General features: G+C 37.5%; 1 protein-coding gene across 1 annotated transcript in view; it reads right to left on the bottom strand.

Annotated features, from left to right (window-relative positions):
- LOC134519791 (hornerin-like) overlaps window positions 1–16,566 on the bottom strand; it is an 88,926-nt gene that overhangs the window by 24,897 nt on the left and 47,463 nt on the right. Inside the window, exons 18-42 of the mRNA XM_063344415.1 lie at window positions 15,154–15,198; window positions 14,172–14,201; window positions 13,883–13,918; window positions 13,517–13,558; window positions 13,185–13,214; window positions 11,597–11,632; window positions 11,231–11,272; window positions 10,889–10,918; window positions 10,598–10,633; window positions 10,232–10,273; window positions 9,900–9,929; window positions 9,609–9,644; window positions 9,164–9,205; window positions 7,846–7,878; window positions 6,359–6,379; window positions 6,043–6,081; window positions 5,878–5,919; window positions 5,667–5,699; window positions 5,517–5,552; window positions 5,126–5,170; window positions 4,100–4,129; window positions 2,341–2,376; window positions 1,662–1,703; window positions 1,421–1,462; window positions 466–507 (exon numbers count right to left, since the gene is read on the bottom strand). Of these exons, the coding sequence (XP_063200485.1) occupies window positions 466–507; window positions 1,421–1,462; window positions 1,662–1,703; window positions 2,341–2,376; window positions 4,100–4,129; window positions 5,126–5,170; window positions 5,517–5,552; window positions 5,667–5,699; window positions 5,878–5,919; window positions 6,043–6,081; window positions 6,359–6,379; window positions 7,846–7,878; window positions 9,164–9,205; window positions 9,609–9,644; window positions 9,900–9,929; window positions 10,232–10,273; window positions 10,598–10,633; window positions 10,889–10,918; window positions 11,231–11,272; window positions 11,597–11,632; window positions 13,185–13,214; window positions 13,517–13,558; window positions 13,883–13,918; window positions 14,172–14,201; window positions 15,154–15,198 (918 nt within the window). The remainder of the gene's footprint in view (window positions 1–465; window positions 508–1,420; window positions 1,463–1,661; window positions 1,704–2,340; window positions 2,377–4,099; window positions 4,130–5,125; window positions 5,171–5,516; window positions 5,553–5,666; window positions 5,700–5,877; window positions 5,920–6,042; window positions 6,082–6,358; window positions 6,380–7,845; window positions 7,879–9,163; window positions 9,206–9,608; window positions 9,645–9,899; window positions 9,930–10,231; window positions 10,274–10,597; window positions 10,634–10,888; window positions 10,919–11,230; window positions 11,273–11,596; window positions 11,633–13,184; window positions 13,215–13,516; window positions 13,559–13,882; window positions 13,919–14,171; window positions 14,202–15,153; window positions 15,199–16,566) is intronic.

Genomic DNA, 16,566 nt, shown 5'->3' with positions numbered 1-16,566 from the left:
AAATAAAATCTCATTTCAGATGTGAAACTGCATTTAGAGGAAGAAAGACTGTGGGACTACTGAGTAACTGTGATCTTTCCTATACCTAGAACAAATGAGGGGACAGCATAGCTCTATATATTTAATGTTTCCTGTGGAAGTTAGACTGATACTACATCTCTCAGTGCTATGTCTCAGTGCCAGATGCCTCATAAAGATAGAATTATTTGTGTAGCCAAGAGAATCATCATTGTGGTCTTACCAATAAACCATGCGTGAAATTGAAACAGTGCTAAGAAGTGATTTCAGAGAGCCATTTCAGATAAATTTTATCTGAACAGGGTCACTTCATTTACAATTAAATGCATAACATCAACAATCCCCCATGCAAAACTACTGGACTTAAACTCTGACTCCTGAATTTAATTAGTTTAATTACCAGGAAGTTATCTGACAAGACTAGATAAAAATAGAGAAAATCCTGACCTGACTACTTGATCCACCACCGGTTGCAATAAATGATCCACCCTGTGAAGAAACAAATTATTTTTTATGGAAACATTTTATCAGAATCTAACATGTATAAAATTATGTAGTGAGAAGTAAGGTGACAAACTGTACTACTTCCCTGCATCAACAAACATTATCTGTTCAGAACTCTCTGTATGAATCATTGTGAAAACATAAATTTTGATGAAACTTAGTGACTGGACACAATACACAGGGAATGGGTATCAGGAAAACTAATTAAGACAGCTGTTACTCTCTGGAGCCCAGACATCTGACTGTACTATTGAATTAGACTTGAAATTCTCTGAGACAGAGGACTATCGTAGTGTTACATCTACATAATGCTGGGCATAGTGGGATTCCAGATCTCTGGGAAGCTGATGGGTACCAGTACAGTGCAAAATATTAAGAAAAATAGAATCAGGTGACACTCTGGATCAGTTAAATTTCACATAATTCTATAACATATACACTGCTGCAGCAGTACATAAGTCTACAGAATATGAAAGCTGGACCTACTTCTGGAATAGAAGTACATAATCACAAGATGTACCTTGTTACCAAATTCTAAATGAAACAGAATTATATACCTGGCCATTACCTTCACTAGAACAGGACTGTTTCTGAAAGAAAGATTCTAAAACTATTTCTTTTGTGTCTTGCAAACAACTTTTACAACATGTTATGTAAAGAAACACGTGCAATGCTTACCTGCTTAGTAGAGTGAAGGAACAGAGGAGACAGTATATTCTGGGCCCATTATAATTATTTACAACTGTATAAAATTATAACATTATAGGGAAAATGCTGCCAAATCAAAATAGCAACCTTCAGCACAGATAAATTAGTGGAACCTAATTTTCAGAAATGAAATATAATTTATCAGAAAGCTCCTTGCAATGAGATCACGCAGTAGACGCCATGTTATTACCTGGACGTTAGTGTGGCTGCTATTTGAAGTAGAAGACTCGTTCTGTGAAGAAACAAGAAATGACTCATTTTTCTGTAAGGGTAATAAATTAAAATACGTAGTTCTATTGGGAAAGAACTACCCAACCTTAAATAGAATGCTCTGTTGTGGAAACTAGATCTTTATTCCTGTTTTTGTAGGTAATATGCCAAGGAGCTGTAACACCCGCAGTATTTCAGAAAAAGTGACAAGAATGGATTACCTGGGCATCGTAGTCTCTTCTGCTCAAAACATGTGATGTATCCTGTAAAAACCAAAGACATTTACTATTAGGACATGAAAACTCTATGATCAGTGACAGGCATTCTATTTTTCCGTATTACTTACTTATAACAACTCCAGGCCCATTAATGTATACATTGAGTAGGAATGCCTTATAGCAAAATAAAAGTTATTTGCACATCATTTTTATAGGCTACTGCTGAGTCTAACTTGAAGCTATACAATACACTTATCTGTATCTCCTCCATAACATGCACAACAAATTACGAAACATTAATCTTTCTTACTTCATTATTCTATATTAGTTCAGCCGAAATTGTAGCTATCCTCTGTTTGTATGACACTCGTTTAATTTTAACTTTAGCTTGGACCAACTCTGTATGTGCTTCCTGAAGAACATACTTCTTGTCTTTTTTTCATATATGTGTGTATATATATACACACACACACACACACACACACACACACACACATATCCTTTAAAGTAAATTAATCCAAAGAGCAAATAGCCAAGGTATTTTTATTTTACTTTTTCTGTAAATATTAATTAGGAAAAACATAATTAGTGAAAAATTAGGCATAATTGGGACAAATTAGGTATAGTTAGGGCAAAAATCCTACAAACAGTAAAAAAGAAAAGGAAAAAAAAGGTTACTTACTCTGGCAACAACTTTCTTGTTTGCACAACCAGAACTCTGTAAAGGAGCCAGAAGCTCGTTATTACTTTATAGATGCAGCCATTCACACAAAATACTTTCAGCAAAAATCTACCTAAATTTGTCAAGGTGGCATATTTTGGGACAGGAAAATATCCAGAGAATCGACCTCCCTTTCACTAAAAAACACAGTGGAAAATATTGTATCAGAGTTCTTTGAAAATAAAAGCAACTAACATTGATAGGCTAGCTTTGGAGCAAGAGAGGAAAGTGTCATTTATCTGCTGAAACCCTCATATGGTACAAACAGGAATGCAAACCTCATCAGCCTATTCCTGGGGAACCAATACAAAATTCAGACTTACCTACACCATAAAACACATCTACTAAAGAGTGAGGTAGCCAGGTCTCACTTTCTTTTAGTGTTCTTTTTTTTTATTTTTTTCACAATTCAGTATGAAATTGTGAAAGTATAAAATAGTTTGTTTACCAAGCTATGTCTACAGTACATTCAAAAGGTAATTCCACTTTTCAGTAAACTGGCTTAATTATCAGTAAAGGATGTAGTAACAAAAACAAAAAGTTTGTGTCAAGCTCATCACCTGAATTTTGGCCAATTTCTCAATAATTCTGCAATCTGCCATCAGCTATGTTCTGCCACAGCTATCATTTTACTATCACTGAGAGTCTTAAAAAGCATATTCTTCATCTGTTTTCACCTTATCACTCCTTCATCAAAAGTTCCTGCTTAGTGGAGTCTCCCTCAGCACAACCGCTGGGATTTAGAGAACAATCTCTATAACAAATTGTGTTGGTTTTTTTTTTTTTTGTTTGTTTGTTTGTTTGTTCTTTTAACATCCCCCACCCTTCTTTGTGAGAACATTTAGAAGCAAACTCTTTTACAATGAAGTCCGGCAATATGTACTGGATAGCGATAACCAAGAGAATATCATCTTTTGTGAACAAAGGAGGAAGTGATGACACTTAAACAGGGTTTGCTGCTGAAGGATTTTTTTTTTTTTGCAGAACTGTTTGCATTAAACCTAATGCAACACATTCAACAAAAATACAAGCAAAACCAAAAGATGTTTTCAGAAGGCCTCCTTACTTCCTAGTATACATTTTTGGTGCAGTACTAAAGAACTAGAGAGGAAAAATAATAAAGCAGTAAAGTACATGGCTGACAACTGAAGAAAAGGCAAGTAACTGATGACAGAAGGTTACTCTAGATGGCAGTAACAGATGGAAAAAGCTTTTCTACGAACAGAAAGAAGTTCTTACACATAGTATATTTGCTTGGTCACGAGCTATCCATGTTAATCACAATTTGTAGGACAGATGGAAAGTCTTGACAGAGAGACTATTACCAGGGGATGAATGTTACAATACTAGCATATATGCAAGTTTAAAATAGAACAAGTGGAAAAAGCTTGAGGTGGCTACATGCCTCATGTACACAGATGGTTAATTCGCAAATAATTATCCAGTCAAAGTGCATACACTTCAGAAAAACTGTGTTAGTATATACATAGTATATATTCTCAGAAGTATTGTACAGCAGCCTTGACAATGGCTAGAAGGGACTAAGTACAGAGAAATATAACATCAAATATCTCATTCTTTAATTAACTTTTTGTAGAGTATTATAAAGCAATCATACACTCCAATTAGAGGCCCACAGGTCTAATGTAGAAGTGTTCAGTTACTAACGCTGTCATTAATCATAATAATTTGAATACTGCAGAAGGAAAAAAGCACTTACCCGACCATTGGCACTATAGGTAGTGTCATTCTGGAAAAGAAGAAGTTATTTCCTTCTTTAAGAATTATTTAAATACAGTAAGTTTACAGAAACCTGATTCTTTCTGATACTGCATACAGACATGACAAAAATCATTTGATGCTCACATCCTCCACAGCCTTGCCTAAATTACTTTGAAATCCTACCATTCCAGTCTGAAAAATATTTTAATAGCATGTTCAGATTGGTAGAAAGGTAACATGAAAAGCAGTGGAATATCTGCCACAGTATCTCTTCTCTCTCTTTCATTGTATGTATTTAAAGCTTGTCTAAGGGATTTTTATTTTTATTTTTTTTTAATTACTGTAAAATGTATCTTTAGACTTTAGGCAAAACTTTCTGTTACTGCAAAGCCAGTAAAATCTTTTTATCCATATTTCATTTCATAGAATCACAGAATGGTTTAGGTTGGAAGGGACCTTAAAGACCATCAACCCCCCTGCCATGGGCAGGGACACCAACCACTAGACCAGGCTGCTCAAAGCCCCATCCAGCCTGGCCTTGAACATCTCCAGGGATCAGGCATCCAGAACGTCTCTGGGCAACCTGCTCCTGTGCCTCACGACCCTCATAGTGAAAAATTTCTTCCTGATATCTAATCTAAATCTACTCTCTTCCAGTTTGAAGCCATTACTCCTTGTCCTATCACTACATGCCCTTCTAAAAAGTCCCTCTCCATCTTTCTTGCAGGCCCCTTTCAGATACTGGAAGGCCACTAGAAGGTCTCCCTGAAGCCTTCTCTTCTCCAAGCTGAACAATTTCATCCAGGCTACTTAATTACATGATGTTAAATGCATTTAAAAACACAAAATGTATCTGTAAACGCATGACAATTTTCAGTAAGAAAAACATGCAGTTGCTGAAACAGCTATTACTGTGGGAACTCAACATTCTTTCTGAATCATTCTGCTCACATCTAGCAGTGCAATGTTTTCCCATCTACATGAAAATGTTGTGATGAAAATATTTTAGAGAAAATATACTCACATCATCACAAGCATTGGGATTATCATCTGAGGAATCTTGTGAATCCTAGAAGGAGATCAGATACCAGTTATTTCCTCACAAAAATGGATGGTTAAAATACAATTTGATGTTGTACTCTGCAAGACAGAATTGAGGCTTATGCAAAGAAAAAGCTGAGTTTAATTAAAGTAAAATCTTTAAAAGGAAAATAAGGAGCTAAACACATGGCTGCAATGGTTGCTTACAGGGAATGTTCCATTCTTCAGTAAAGAAAAAAACCAAAAATCTATCCAAACAAAAAAAAGACTATGGAAAGTATTATGTTTTACTACATCTTTGAGAAAGATGATGCAGGGACTACAAAGATTAGCATGGAATAATATGTAACTAGGAGAAAGAATGAATTAGTTACCTGACCATCATAGTAGGTGTCTGAGGAGGATCCACCCTTTAAAACAAACAAACCAAAATCAGAGAAAATTACGATATAGAAAACCTGATTCTGAGCAGAGGCTAAAGCTTGTATGAAGTGATGTACAAGTAGGGAAACAGCATTACTTACTTGGCCACCACCATAGTTTTGTGAGGATCCACCCTATAAAATAAAGAAATATAAATGCTACTTCAGAAGACACTGATTTTGTTGGGGGGCTGTAAAGCTTGAGTAAACAATTGCCTGGGATTCCTTTGAACAAATACAACTTTCTAGATATCTAGATAATTTATCAGATATTATAAAAATCCTTACCAGGAGAAAATCATGGTCTACCTACCTGGTTGCCACCATAATTTTGTGAGTATGATGATCCACCCTGCTAACAAAAAAAAATAAAATATTAGAATTAATATTACAATACTGCAGATTGGCTATTGATCAGCCATCATGGAACCAGTGTGAAGTAAAACCTCTGTGGGAGGAAATAATAATCTCTACTTACTTGGCTACCACCATAGTTTTGTGAGGAGTATGACCCACCCTGTGAAAACAAAACAACAATTGTTACAATGCTGGAGAGCTGAATTTGATCAGAATCCACAGAGCTAGCTTTATTAGGTTGCAGACTTCTTTCTATGTAAGTGGAATTTCAGGGCTAGTAAAAAAAGTACGTTTGAAGAGAATGAGTTACAGGCTGAAGCTCAGGAGACTCTATACCCTCACAAGCAAGAGTCTATACCCTCACAAGCAAGGAAGCTATACTCTAAATTAGAGCTGTTTAAAACGTTTTCCCAAATGGATAATAAAGAGCTACCTACCTGACCACCCTGTGATCCATCCTGTAAATGAGACACAAATTATGCATGCATTAGACACTTACTGTTTGGCTATGGATTATTTTTAATGAAAGTTATGATACTTGCTTAGGAGAAGTAAGGAGCAGAGGCAGGTATGCAATATAGGTATGATTTCTAAAGTAGTAAGCATAGATTGCCAACAGCGCAAAGGTAAATACTAGATGAGACATATGTCAAGGAACATACGTCAAGACGAGTTGCATTCTGAACAGACTCTAGACAACGTATCTTTTTTTTCTCCTGTAGAAAACCTAATTTGTACAAATGGAATGAAAAATTTCCCTGGTAGCATTATTACACAGAAAGCTGGGAGCTCTGAGATTCAGTGGCCTTGAGGAAAAGGTTTTAAATAGAGCACTCAATATGTTTCAACTTTAAAAAAGGAATGTAATTTAAAAGTGAAATGAGAAGAAATATTTATAGAGGTGTCAGTGTCAAAAGTGCATCATAAAGAACAGTGAAATCCTGAGCTATTGAAGTGAGTGGGATATTTGCCATTCACTAAAATGGAACTGAGACTTCATCCAGAAGAGACAAAGGAAAATGAAATGAAAAGTATTATCTTTCAATGTTCTATCAGTTTTTAGAACAAAATTTAAGTGTTTCCTTTAGTCTTAGAAAGAAATAGCTCCTCTTTATAAAAAAACTTGAAAAGCTATTATAAAATAATATACATACCTATATCATGTATTATTCTTTGAAGTTACAAAAATATATTCCATATAGCATACATATACCACATTACAATAATATATGTTAGCAACATCTATGTTCTTTGTATATTTATAAATATAGTATATATTTATATTGGTAATACATGTTATTTATTAATACAATGATCTATTCAATTTTTCTATTTCTTGTAAAATATCAGTAAGACTCAAGAGAAATATCATGAATAAAAAAAAGAGATAACCATTGCTGTTTCCTTACTAATTTTTAACACTTACAGAGGTTGTTTCTTTAAACACAGCAGACATCTTTTAGGATAGTGGGTTTTAGAGTTCCAACACTGAAACTTGTAGCAAATATACGTGTAGCTATCTATATACTTCACTGCACAAACTGCATGAATTATTAAGCCAGTCTCTTTCACAAACCTCAAGCAGCAGTCCTGAAATATTTTCTGAGTTTTGAAGGGAAAAGTCCACAATATGCTGGTGAGGTCCATCCCTCATTTAAATAGTGCCAGTTGAGTAACTCTGCAGCGGATTTGTTCTTTCCAGAATCTGGCCTTAGTATCTTATAGAACTAGACATTTCACAGACATAATGCGAGGAAAAAGTGGGGAGGGGAAGACCCCAAACTCCTGTGTATAGGAAGATAGTGAGTTCTAATCTCATAATTGGTAATATTATATCTATGAATCTGAAGTTGGTACTAATTGAGTTAGTGTCAAAACTCATTTTGGATGCATCTTAAAATCAGAGGAGGAAGGCAACATTTACCTGGTGGCAGGGATTGCTATCATATGAATAACCCTGTTAAAAAACCAAACAAACCAAAAGGTAAATGCCCGAATTTTCATTTTCTTGAAAAGTAGTTAGCTTTCTTAAAATTTCTTATGTGAGAATTAATGTAACAAAACTCAACATAAAACTTTACATAGGATGAGTTTAATTTTATTTGACCCTTTAAGTCTGTGGCTTTACCCTCTGTCACTCCCATACCCACCTACTCACAAGCACCAAGACATGTGCCCACATATCAAAGAAGGACTATTTGTGTGCCACATGGAAAGCAAGGTAGGCTTGCAATTGATGTCTCTCTGTATCATCCTAGTTCCTCTTAATTGATAAAGATGAACTGGAGGGGTTTTCTTGGACAGTTCTTTTAGGAATTAACAGTTACTGTTGTGTGACTGCCTACCTCAGAATCTTGCTAGATTCACCCATCTTAGGCAGGGCTGCTGCCCAATGCCTTTAATTTCCCCGTTTGGGGTATATTTTGGTTACAGCCAGTCTTCTTGTTGGGATAACAGGATGAGAAACAGAACATACAATGAGTTCTACCCTGGTTGTCACCCTCCCATTATTAGAGCACAGGTCTTCTGTTGGTAAGTCAACCTGCGACACAGCTTTGGTGGAAGTAACACATTCCTCAGGGTTTATCAGTTCAATTTCTGTTAACTGTGTCCTTGTACTGCTTCTTACAATGTTTTCACATGCATTTCCATTCATACGTAACTCATACCATTCCTAATAGTTCTGCTAAATACTTATGCTAAAAATTTCTGTATTTATACTTCTCTTTCCTTCCTGTTGCTTTCACAAATATATTTATTTGAACATAGGTTTACTATCATGGCCTCATCCATGACCCTTTCATCTGGGATCTCATGATTGAAGACACTGTCTTTACTCCATGGTAGGCATACACAAGTTGAAATGGAACTAGGATGAAAACTATTAATCTAATTCTTATTCCACAGGAGCCACCTTCTGATCCTATCACTTTCTATAGGAACTAAATGCAGTAACATCCAAAAATCATTCCCAAGCAAAGATTATATCTGTTTACTGAGTAGACAGATGAATGACTACTTGTCTGTCCTCTATGTGTAACACTAAATGGGAGAAGCCATTTCATTTTGGTTAGAGAGATCAACAGTATCAGACTTTCTTGATCTCTGTGCTAGATAATTCCATTTAACAATGAAAAAAAAAGATTCCAACTACAAACATTATATAACTTATAAAAAATTATTTTACTACTACAAAGAAAGCTGGGTCTAGCTTCCAAATAATTTGGAGAAAGGGGACTTACTTGTCCACAACCACTGCTGCCACCTGAAGATGCAGAACCACTCTGCTTGAGAGAAGGAAAAAAAAAAAAAAGGCATCTCAATAATCCAAATATTACTTTATTACTTTTCTCCATTTCAAATACAGAAATAAATTTTAAAGGCTTTAGCTGCCTGACTGCTTAAATGGCAGAATACCAGCTACTGGGAAATTTGTTGTAAAGTATTGTGTATGTTGAATATTATACTGCATCAAAAAGCTGATATCTGCATGCATTCCTTCCTGTATGGGAAAGAGCTGCTTCAATGAGCTACTGTTCCCAGACTAAAATGAAAAAAAGCTCAAAACTCTTACTTATAATGACAATTTACTATATAATTTCAAAAAGCAAATCACAGAATTCTAAATACATATATGGGAACATCACATACATGTTATATACTGACTCATGACCGACTGATGCCTACCTGGCCATAGGAGCTGGCACCTTGAGGCCGGTAGCCCTTTAAGAAAGGCAAGAACTCATTTGTAAACAAAGCTGTAGTCTTAGCACAGCTGTGACAGAAAAGCCCATTTCCACTAAAAGTTCTTCTGTGCTATGTTCCTCTCCCTTCACAGTAATTCAATGGTACAAACCAAAATACAGGACCACTCAGCAACACCAAGAAGGGAAAAAAAACCCCAACCAAACCCCAAAGTCCATTTACAAGGCAGGCTCCTCCAGAAAAGCTCAATACAGTTCAGCAGAAAAGTCTCACCTGGCCATAGGACTGGCTGCCTTGGGAACCCTTTAAAAAAACAAAACAGAAGATAATTAGCACCTTGACAAGGAAGCTGCTACAAAGAGCATAATGTTTATGGAAGTACAGCTGCACAGGGGTCTCCCACCCCCCTTCCTCCTCCCCCACCCCCCCAAAAAAAAGCCTCTTCCCGAGCCTAAGGAGATAGAACATTGTGCTAGCATATGTACGGCAGATTGTCCTATTGAGACGCAGACTACAAAACGAAACATCACTCTCAAAATCTGCCAGTCATGCTGGTCACAGGGAGATCAGTGAAGAACTTCCTACAGGATATCCAGTTTGCTTACCTGGCCATAGGAACTGCTGCTGCCTGAGTAACTTGGCCCACCCTAAGACAAGGACACCATTTGGTTATTTCCCTTTTGTAAGGGATCCAGCCTGCATTAGGAGAAGCAAGCAACTACACTCTGAAGCTCTGCTGGGCAGTATGAAGAGCCTGGACTTCCTCCTGGCCCTCACAATGATGCTGCATGTCATGATTTCACATGCTGGGATTCCAGATAAATAAGTAGCATGGGGATCAATTTTGAGTGTGAGAATACCCACTTTCAGAGAAAGTGTCCCTTAAGTTCATCTTCTGAGTGATTGCTAAGTGCTTTTGCAGTGCCATGGCACTTTGCTTTCTCAAACGGTGTATACTGACTGATGCTTACCTGGCCATAGGAGCTGGCACCTTGAGGCCGGTAGCCCTTTAAGAAAGGCAAGAACTCATTTGTAAACAAAGCTGTAGTCTTAGCACAGCTGTGACAGAAAAGCCCATTTCCACTAAAAGTTCTTCTGTGCTATGTTCCTCTCCCTTCACAGTAATTCAATGGTACAAACCAAAATACAGGACCACTCAGCAGCACCAAGAAGGGAAAAAAAAAAAACAACCAAACCCCAAAGTCCATTTACAAGGCAGCTCCTACAGAAAAGCTCAATACAGTTCAGCAGAAAAGTCTCACCTGGCCATAGGACTGGCTGCCTTGGGAACCCTTTAAAAAAACAAAACAGAAGATAATTAGCACCTTGACAAGGAGGCTGCTACAAAGAGCATAATGTTTATGGAAGTACAGCTGCACAGGGGTCTCCCACCCCCCTTCCTCCTCCCCCACCTCCCCCCTACCCCCCCAAAAAAAGCCTCTTCCCGAGCCTAAGGAGATAGAACATTGTGCTAGCATATGTACGGCAGATTGTCCTATTGAGACGCAGACTACAAAACGAAACATCACTCTCAAAATCTGCCAGTCATGCTGGTCACAGGGAGATCAGTGAAGAACTTCCTACAGGATATCCAGTTTGCTTACCTGGCCATAGGAACTGCTGCTGCCTGAGTAACTTGGCCCACCCTAAGACAAGGACACCATTTGGTTATTTCCCTTTTGTAAGGGATCCAGCCTGCATTAGGAGAAGCAAGCAACTACACTCTGAAGCTCTGCTGGGCAGTATGAAGAGCCTGGACTTCCTCCTGGCCCTCACAATGATGCTGCATGTCATGATTTCACATGCTGGGATTCCAGATAAATAAGTAGCATGGGGATCAATTTTGAGTGTGAGAATACCCACTTTCAGAGAAAGTGTCCTTTAAGTTCATCTTCTGAGTGATTGCTAAGTGCTTTTGCAGTGCCATGGCACTTTGCTTTCTCAAACGGTGTATACTGACTGATGCTTACCTGGCCATAGGAGCTGGCACCTTGGGGCTGGTAGCCCTGTAAGGAAGGAATTAGTGATTCATAATTATTGTATTTGTGAAGCAATATGCCTCTCACATTTCTCTCTTAGTGGGGAAAAAAAATGCAGATTAAGACAGAGAATGTACAGACTCTGGTGCTTAACTACAATTGTTTTGACATTTCTTTTTCTGAATGAATCACTGCATTTCTCAATGATCACAGTGTATTTCTCAAATGACCATCCGAGAGTAGTTTCACATCCGTCTCAGACAGGACTCTAGTCTTACGAAGGTTTTCCAGGACACTGAAGGGATGCAAAATTTTCTTATTTTGTTTCTTTTGCCTGGTGTGTCTCAGACACTGGGCTTAGATGGCTAATGGTCGGTGAATACTGATTTCCTATATTTGTATTTTTGGTGATCCCCAGTTGCACAATTCCCTTCCTCTGAGGGAAAATAAAGGCTAAAAATAATTTTAAAAAATTAAGAAAGAATCCTAGAAAAGATATAGATTCGTAAAATTGCATTCTTTTGTTTCAATTCAAAGTTGCAGGTCAAATGAATTAGTCAAGGATGCCAGTACCTTTTGAAAAACTTTCAGTAATACAAAATTACTGTGGGAAACTATAAGCTGCTGATGCAATCTGCCTTCAATATAATGTCAAAGAAGAGCAGATGTTTCATGTACATGCAGACCTGCGCCACAGCTGTCTGGGAGAGTGATGAAGACAGGCATTACCAAAAAGGATTTGAACTATCTTGTCTATTTCTGCTATCTGATGAGATAAAGATCCTGCAAAATTCATAGCTAGCTTAGGGATGCTTTAATTCACATAAAAACTGTAAAGGGAGGTAAACATGCATCAGCTGCAGGCTCTAAGAATATCTTCCTGCTGCTGAGGAACTGACCCAGTACTCTTTAGCTCCTCAATGCTGTTTCTCCATACAGAGACCAACAGAGACAGCAAAGAACTGACTATAAATGTGTCTTGTAGCATGAAAATCAACTGGTACAGGAAGAGCACTAAATGGACTATTTCTAGCATAAACTTTAAAGTTCGATACCCATGGAAAAGATCACATAGCAACGGGAAACCATGCTTCCTGCAGATATCCATTAAAAACACAACTGTCATTTTCAGAACAAAAGTTTTCAAACGGATTCAGAGATTTGTTTCTTTTTTCTTCTTGAGAACACAATATAAATTGAAAGAAAAACAAAAACGTGAAGTCTGCTACCTTTTGCAGTACCATGGCTCTCCACTTTCTGAAGGGCTCTATACTGACTGATGCTTACCTGGCCATAGGAGCTGGCACCTTGAGGCCGGTAGCCCTTTAAGAAAGGCAAGAACTCATTTGTAAACAAAGCTGTAGTCTTAGCACAGCTGTGACACAAAAGCCCATTTCCACTAAAAGTTCTTCTGTGCTATGTTCCTCTCCCTTCACAGTAATTCAATGGTACAAACCAAAATCAAGGACCACTCAGCAACACCAAGAAGGGAAAAAAAAAAACCAACCAAACCCCAAAGTCCATTTACAAGGCAGGCTCCTACAGAAAAGCTCAATACAGTTCAGCAGAAAAGTCTCACCTGGCCATAGGACTGGCTGCCTTGGGAACCCTTTAAAAAAACAAAACAGAAGATAATTAGCACCTTGACAAGGAAGCTGCTACAAAGAGCATAATGTTTATGGAAGTACAGCTGCACAGGGGTCTCCCACCCCCCTTCCTCCTCCCCCACCCCCCCAAAAAAAAGCCTCTTCCCGAGCCTAAGGAGATAGAACATTGTGCTAGCATATGTACGGCAGATTGTCCTATTGAGACGCAGACTACAAAACGAAACATCACTCTCAAAATCTGCCAGTCATGCTGGTCACAGGGAGATCAGTGAAGAACTTCCTACAGGATATCCAGTTTGCTTACCTGGCCATAGGAACTGCTGCTGCCTGAGTAACTTGGCCCACCCTAAGACAAGGACACCATTTGGTTATTTCCCTTTTGTAAGGGATCCAGCCTGCATTAGGAGAAGCAAGCAACTACACTCTGAAGCTCTGCTGGGCAGTATGAAGAGCCTGGACTTCCTCCTGGCCCTCACAATGATGCTGCATGTCATGATTTCACATGCTGGGATTCCAGATAAATAAGTAGCATGGGGATCAATTTTGAGTGTGAGAATACCCACTTTCAGAGAAAGTGTCCTTTAAGTTCATCTTCTGAGTGATTGCTAAGTGCTTTTGCAGTGCCATGGCACTTTGCTTTCTCAAACGGTGTATACTGACTGATGCCTACCTGGCCATAGGAGCTGGCACCTTGAGGCCGGTAGCCCTTTAAGAAAGGCAAGAACTCATTTGTAAACAAAGCTGTAGTCTTAGCACAGCTGTGACAGAAAAGCCCATTTCCACTAAAAGTTCTTCTGTGCTATGTTCCTCTCCCTTCACAGTAATTCAATGGTACAAACCAAAATACAGGACCACTCAGCAACACCAAGAAGGGGAAAAAAACCAACCAAACCCCAAAGTCCATTTACAAGGCAGGCTCCTCCAGAAAAGCTCAATACAGTTCAGCAGAAAAGTCTCACCTGGCCATAGGACTGGCTGCCTTGGGAACCCTTTACAAAAAAAACCCCAGACGATAATTAGCACCTTGACAAGGAGGCTGCTACAAAGAGCATAATGTTTATGGAAATACAGCTGCACAGGGGTTTCCCACCCGCAAAAAAACTTCTTCCTCATTCTAAGGAGATAGAGCATTACACTAGCATCTGTTCAGCAGATTGTCCTACTCTCAGCAAAAGCCATGAATCAAATTGAGACACAGACTACCAACCTCGTGCACATTGAGTACCTACAGCCTTGGTCCCTAGAAGTTATACCTACCCTTGTGAAACATTTTCTTCGTTGCTTGTAGTGGTACAGAGAATATTGAGAGATGTTTGGCTTCCCCCTCCACCCCCACTCTCCCCAAAAGAAGAGGAACTCTGAAGAGCCTTCATACTTGAGTTCATACAATGATTATTCTCATTTGTTACTCCGCAACAAATTATGTTATTATTATTTCAGTATTTGTTAAATTTACACACTTGTTTTTCAGACAAGTAGCTTTGTCTCCTGAAAGACGTTGCACAGAGGTCCACAGTTATGATTCTCCTTCATTCTTGATATGGATAAGCAACTATCCTTCACAACCTTTGGAAATTTGAGATCTAATATACATCAGGTCTGAATCTACCAGTATGGGATTTATAGTGTGACACTGAGTCTAGAATCACTTCCTCTCAGTGCCATGACTTTTACGCACCTTTTAGAGGACACATTGAGTGGTATACAGTCATTTAACTTCAACTGTTTTTGTTTGTAACACTCATAAATGTATCTCCATGTGTGATTGGTTGAACACCAGTACCAGATGACAATTTTATGAACAAAAATCAGAGAAATAGAAGTATCTGCACCCTGTGAAATAAATTTTAAAATGTAGGAAATAATTTATTTCCAAGTTGTGCTGGCCCTGTTTTAGTGAAGTTTACAGGAATATTTCTAGTCCTTTTTAAGTTCACTTACCTGAACATAAGTACTGCTGCTGCTGCTTTGCTGTCTTTGTCCACCCTACTCAGGAACAAAAGAAATAGTTATTTATTTTTAAGAGTAATTGCATTTATTTTTTAAGAGGAATTGCTTACATACTAATAAATTTCAAGAAGTAACTCTCTCCTTATATCTACTAGACATTTTGAAAGCCAAAAAGAGTTCCTTATACCTGTTCTTTATTTATGCCATCTCCAACCACTACAATGTTTAATACTTCAGTATATAAGGATCCTTCATAAACTGTTAAAAGTATTTATACATCTTGATGTCATTTTCTTAATGAAAATTCATCATATAATACATTGTAGTGTCATATTGTTGTATTTCAAATGAATTTAAATAATTCTGCCTTCAAATGTATCACACACTGTCATTAAACTTATATCCATTTATGTTCATATTATGGCTGATTTTTTTTCATGAATAAGCACAACAAACTTTTGACAAAGGCTTTGTCAAAACAAAAATTGGAAAAGCCACAGTTAGAATTTAACCAAAGGAAAAGTCACTGCAGAAGATCTTTCAATTCCCGTGAAGTACATGGATTATGAGAGTTTTATTTATATATATAAGCTGATATATATATATAATTTTTATATATATAAACTGATATATATATCAGTTTTATTTTTATATATATGCATTGAAAATACTTAACCTGTGAAATCAAAACACTATACATTTAAATGCAGAAATAAAACAACAAGGAAATCTTATTCCTTTCTCTGCCAGCGTTCATCACTAGTTATGGAAGAATCTACTGCTATACATTTTGAAAGCAATGATTTTCAAAAGACAAATTTCAGCTGGGTTCACCTACTTCTGATATTTCAGTGAAAGTGAGAATTTATTTTGACAGTCTGGAGGACTAATGTATGAAGGAAGAAGAGCCTAAACCGTGAAGAGTGGTAGGTTGGTTAAAACTGCAAAGGACCCAGAAAAAATATGCCTGATATCCATAATACTTTACAAACATGCTCTTAATGAGGTTGGATTGTAATGAGCTTTCCAAGTGCCTGGTTATCAAGAAGCAATGTTACAAATAGAACAGCAAACAAAAGTTCACCTAAGCCCTAACTGTGCAATGTTTTTAAAAAAATAACACTGAACTAGTTGTTTCTATTAAAAAAATAGACTGTTTAAATGAACATGGAACTCTGCAGGTTTTGATTTATGCATATTTGATTTAATATCAAATAACATTCAAGCTTCAGCTCTAGAATTCCATCTACCTTCCTGAGCAGATTGAGATGGTTAAATTTTGCAAATTTTGAGAGCACTATGTAATTAGCATGCAGAGGTCTTCATATTTTATGGCTGTAGGAAACAGCTGCATTGGTCTTTAATCAGCAACCAAGTAGGATATCCACTTTGCTGTAACCACAG

The sequence above is a fragment of the Chroicocephalus ridibundus genome, chromosome 8 (genome assembly GCF_963924245.1).
Source record: "Chroicocephalus ridibundus chromosome 8, bChrRid1.1, whole genome shotgun sequence".
Lineage (NCBI taxonomy): Eukaryota > Metazoa > Chordata > Aves > Charadriiformes > Laridae > Chroicocephalus > Chroicocephalus ridibundus.
Note: the sequence above shows the minus strand (reverse complement) of the source record. Positions and strands in the feature narration are given on the sequence as shown.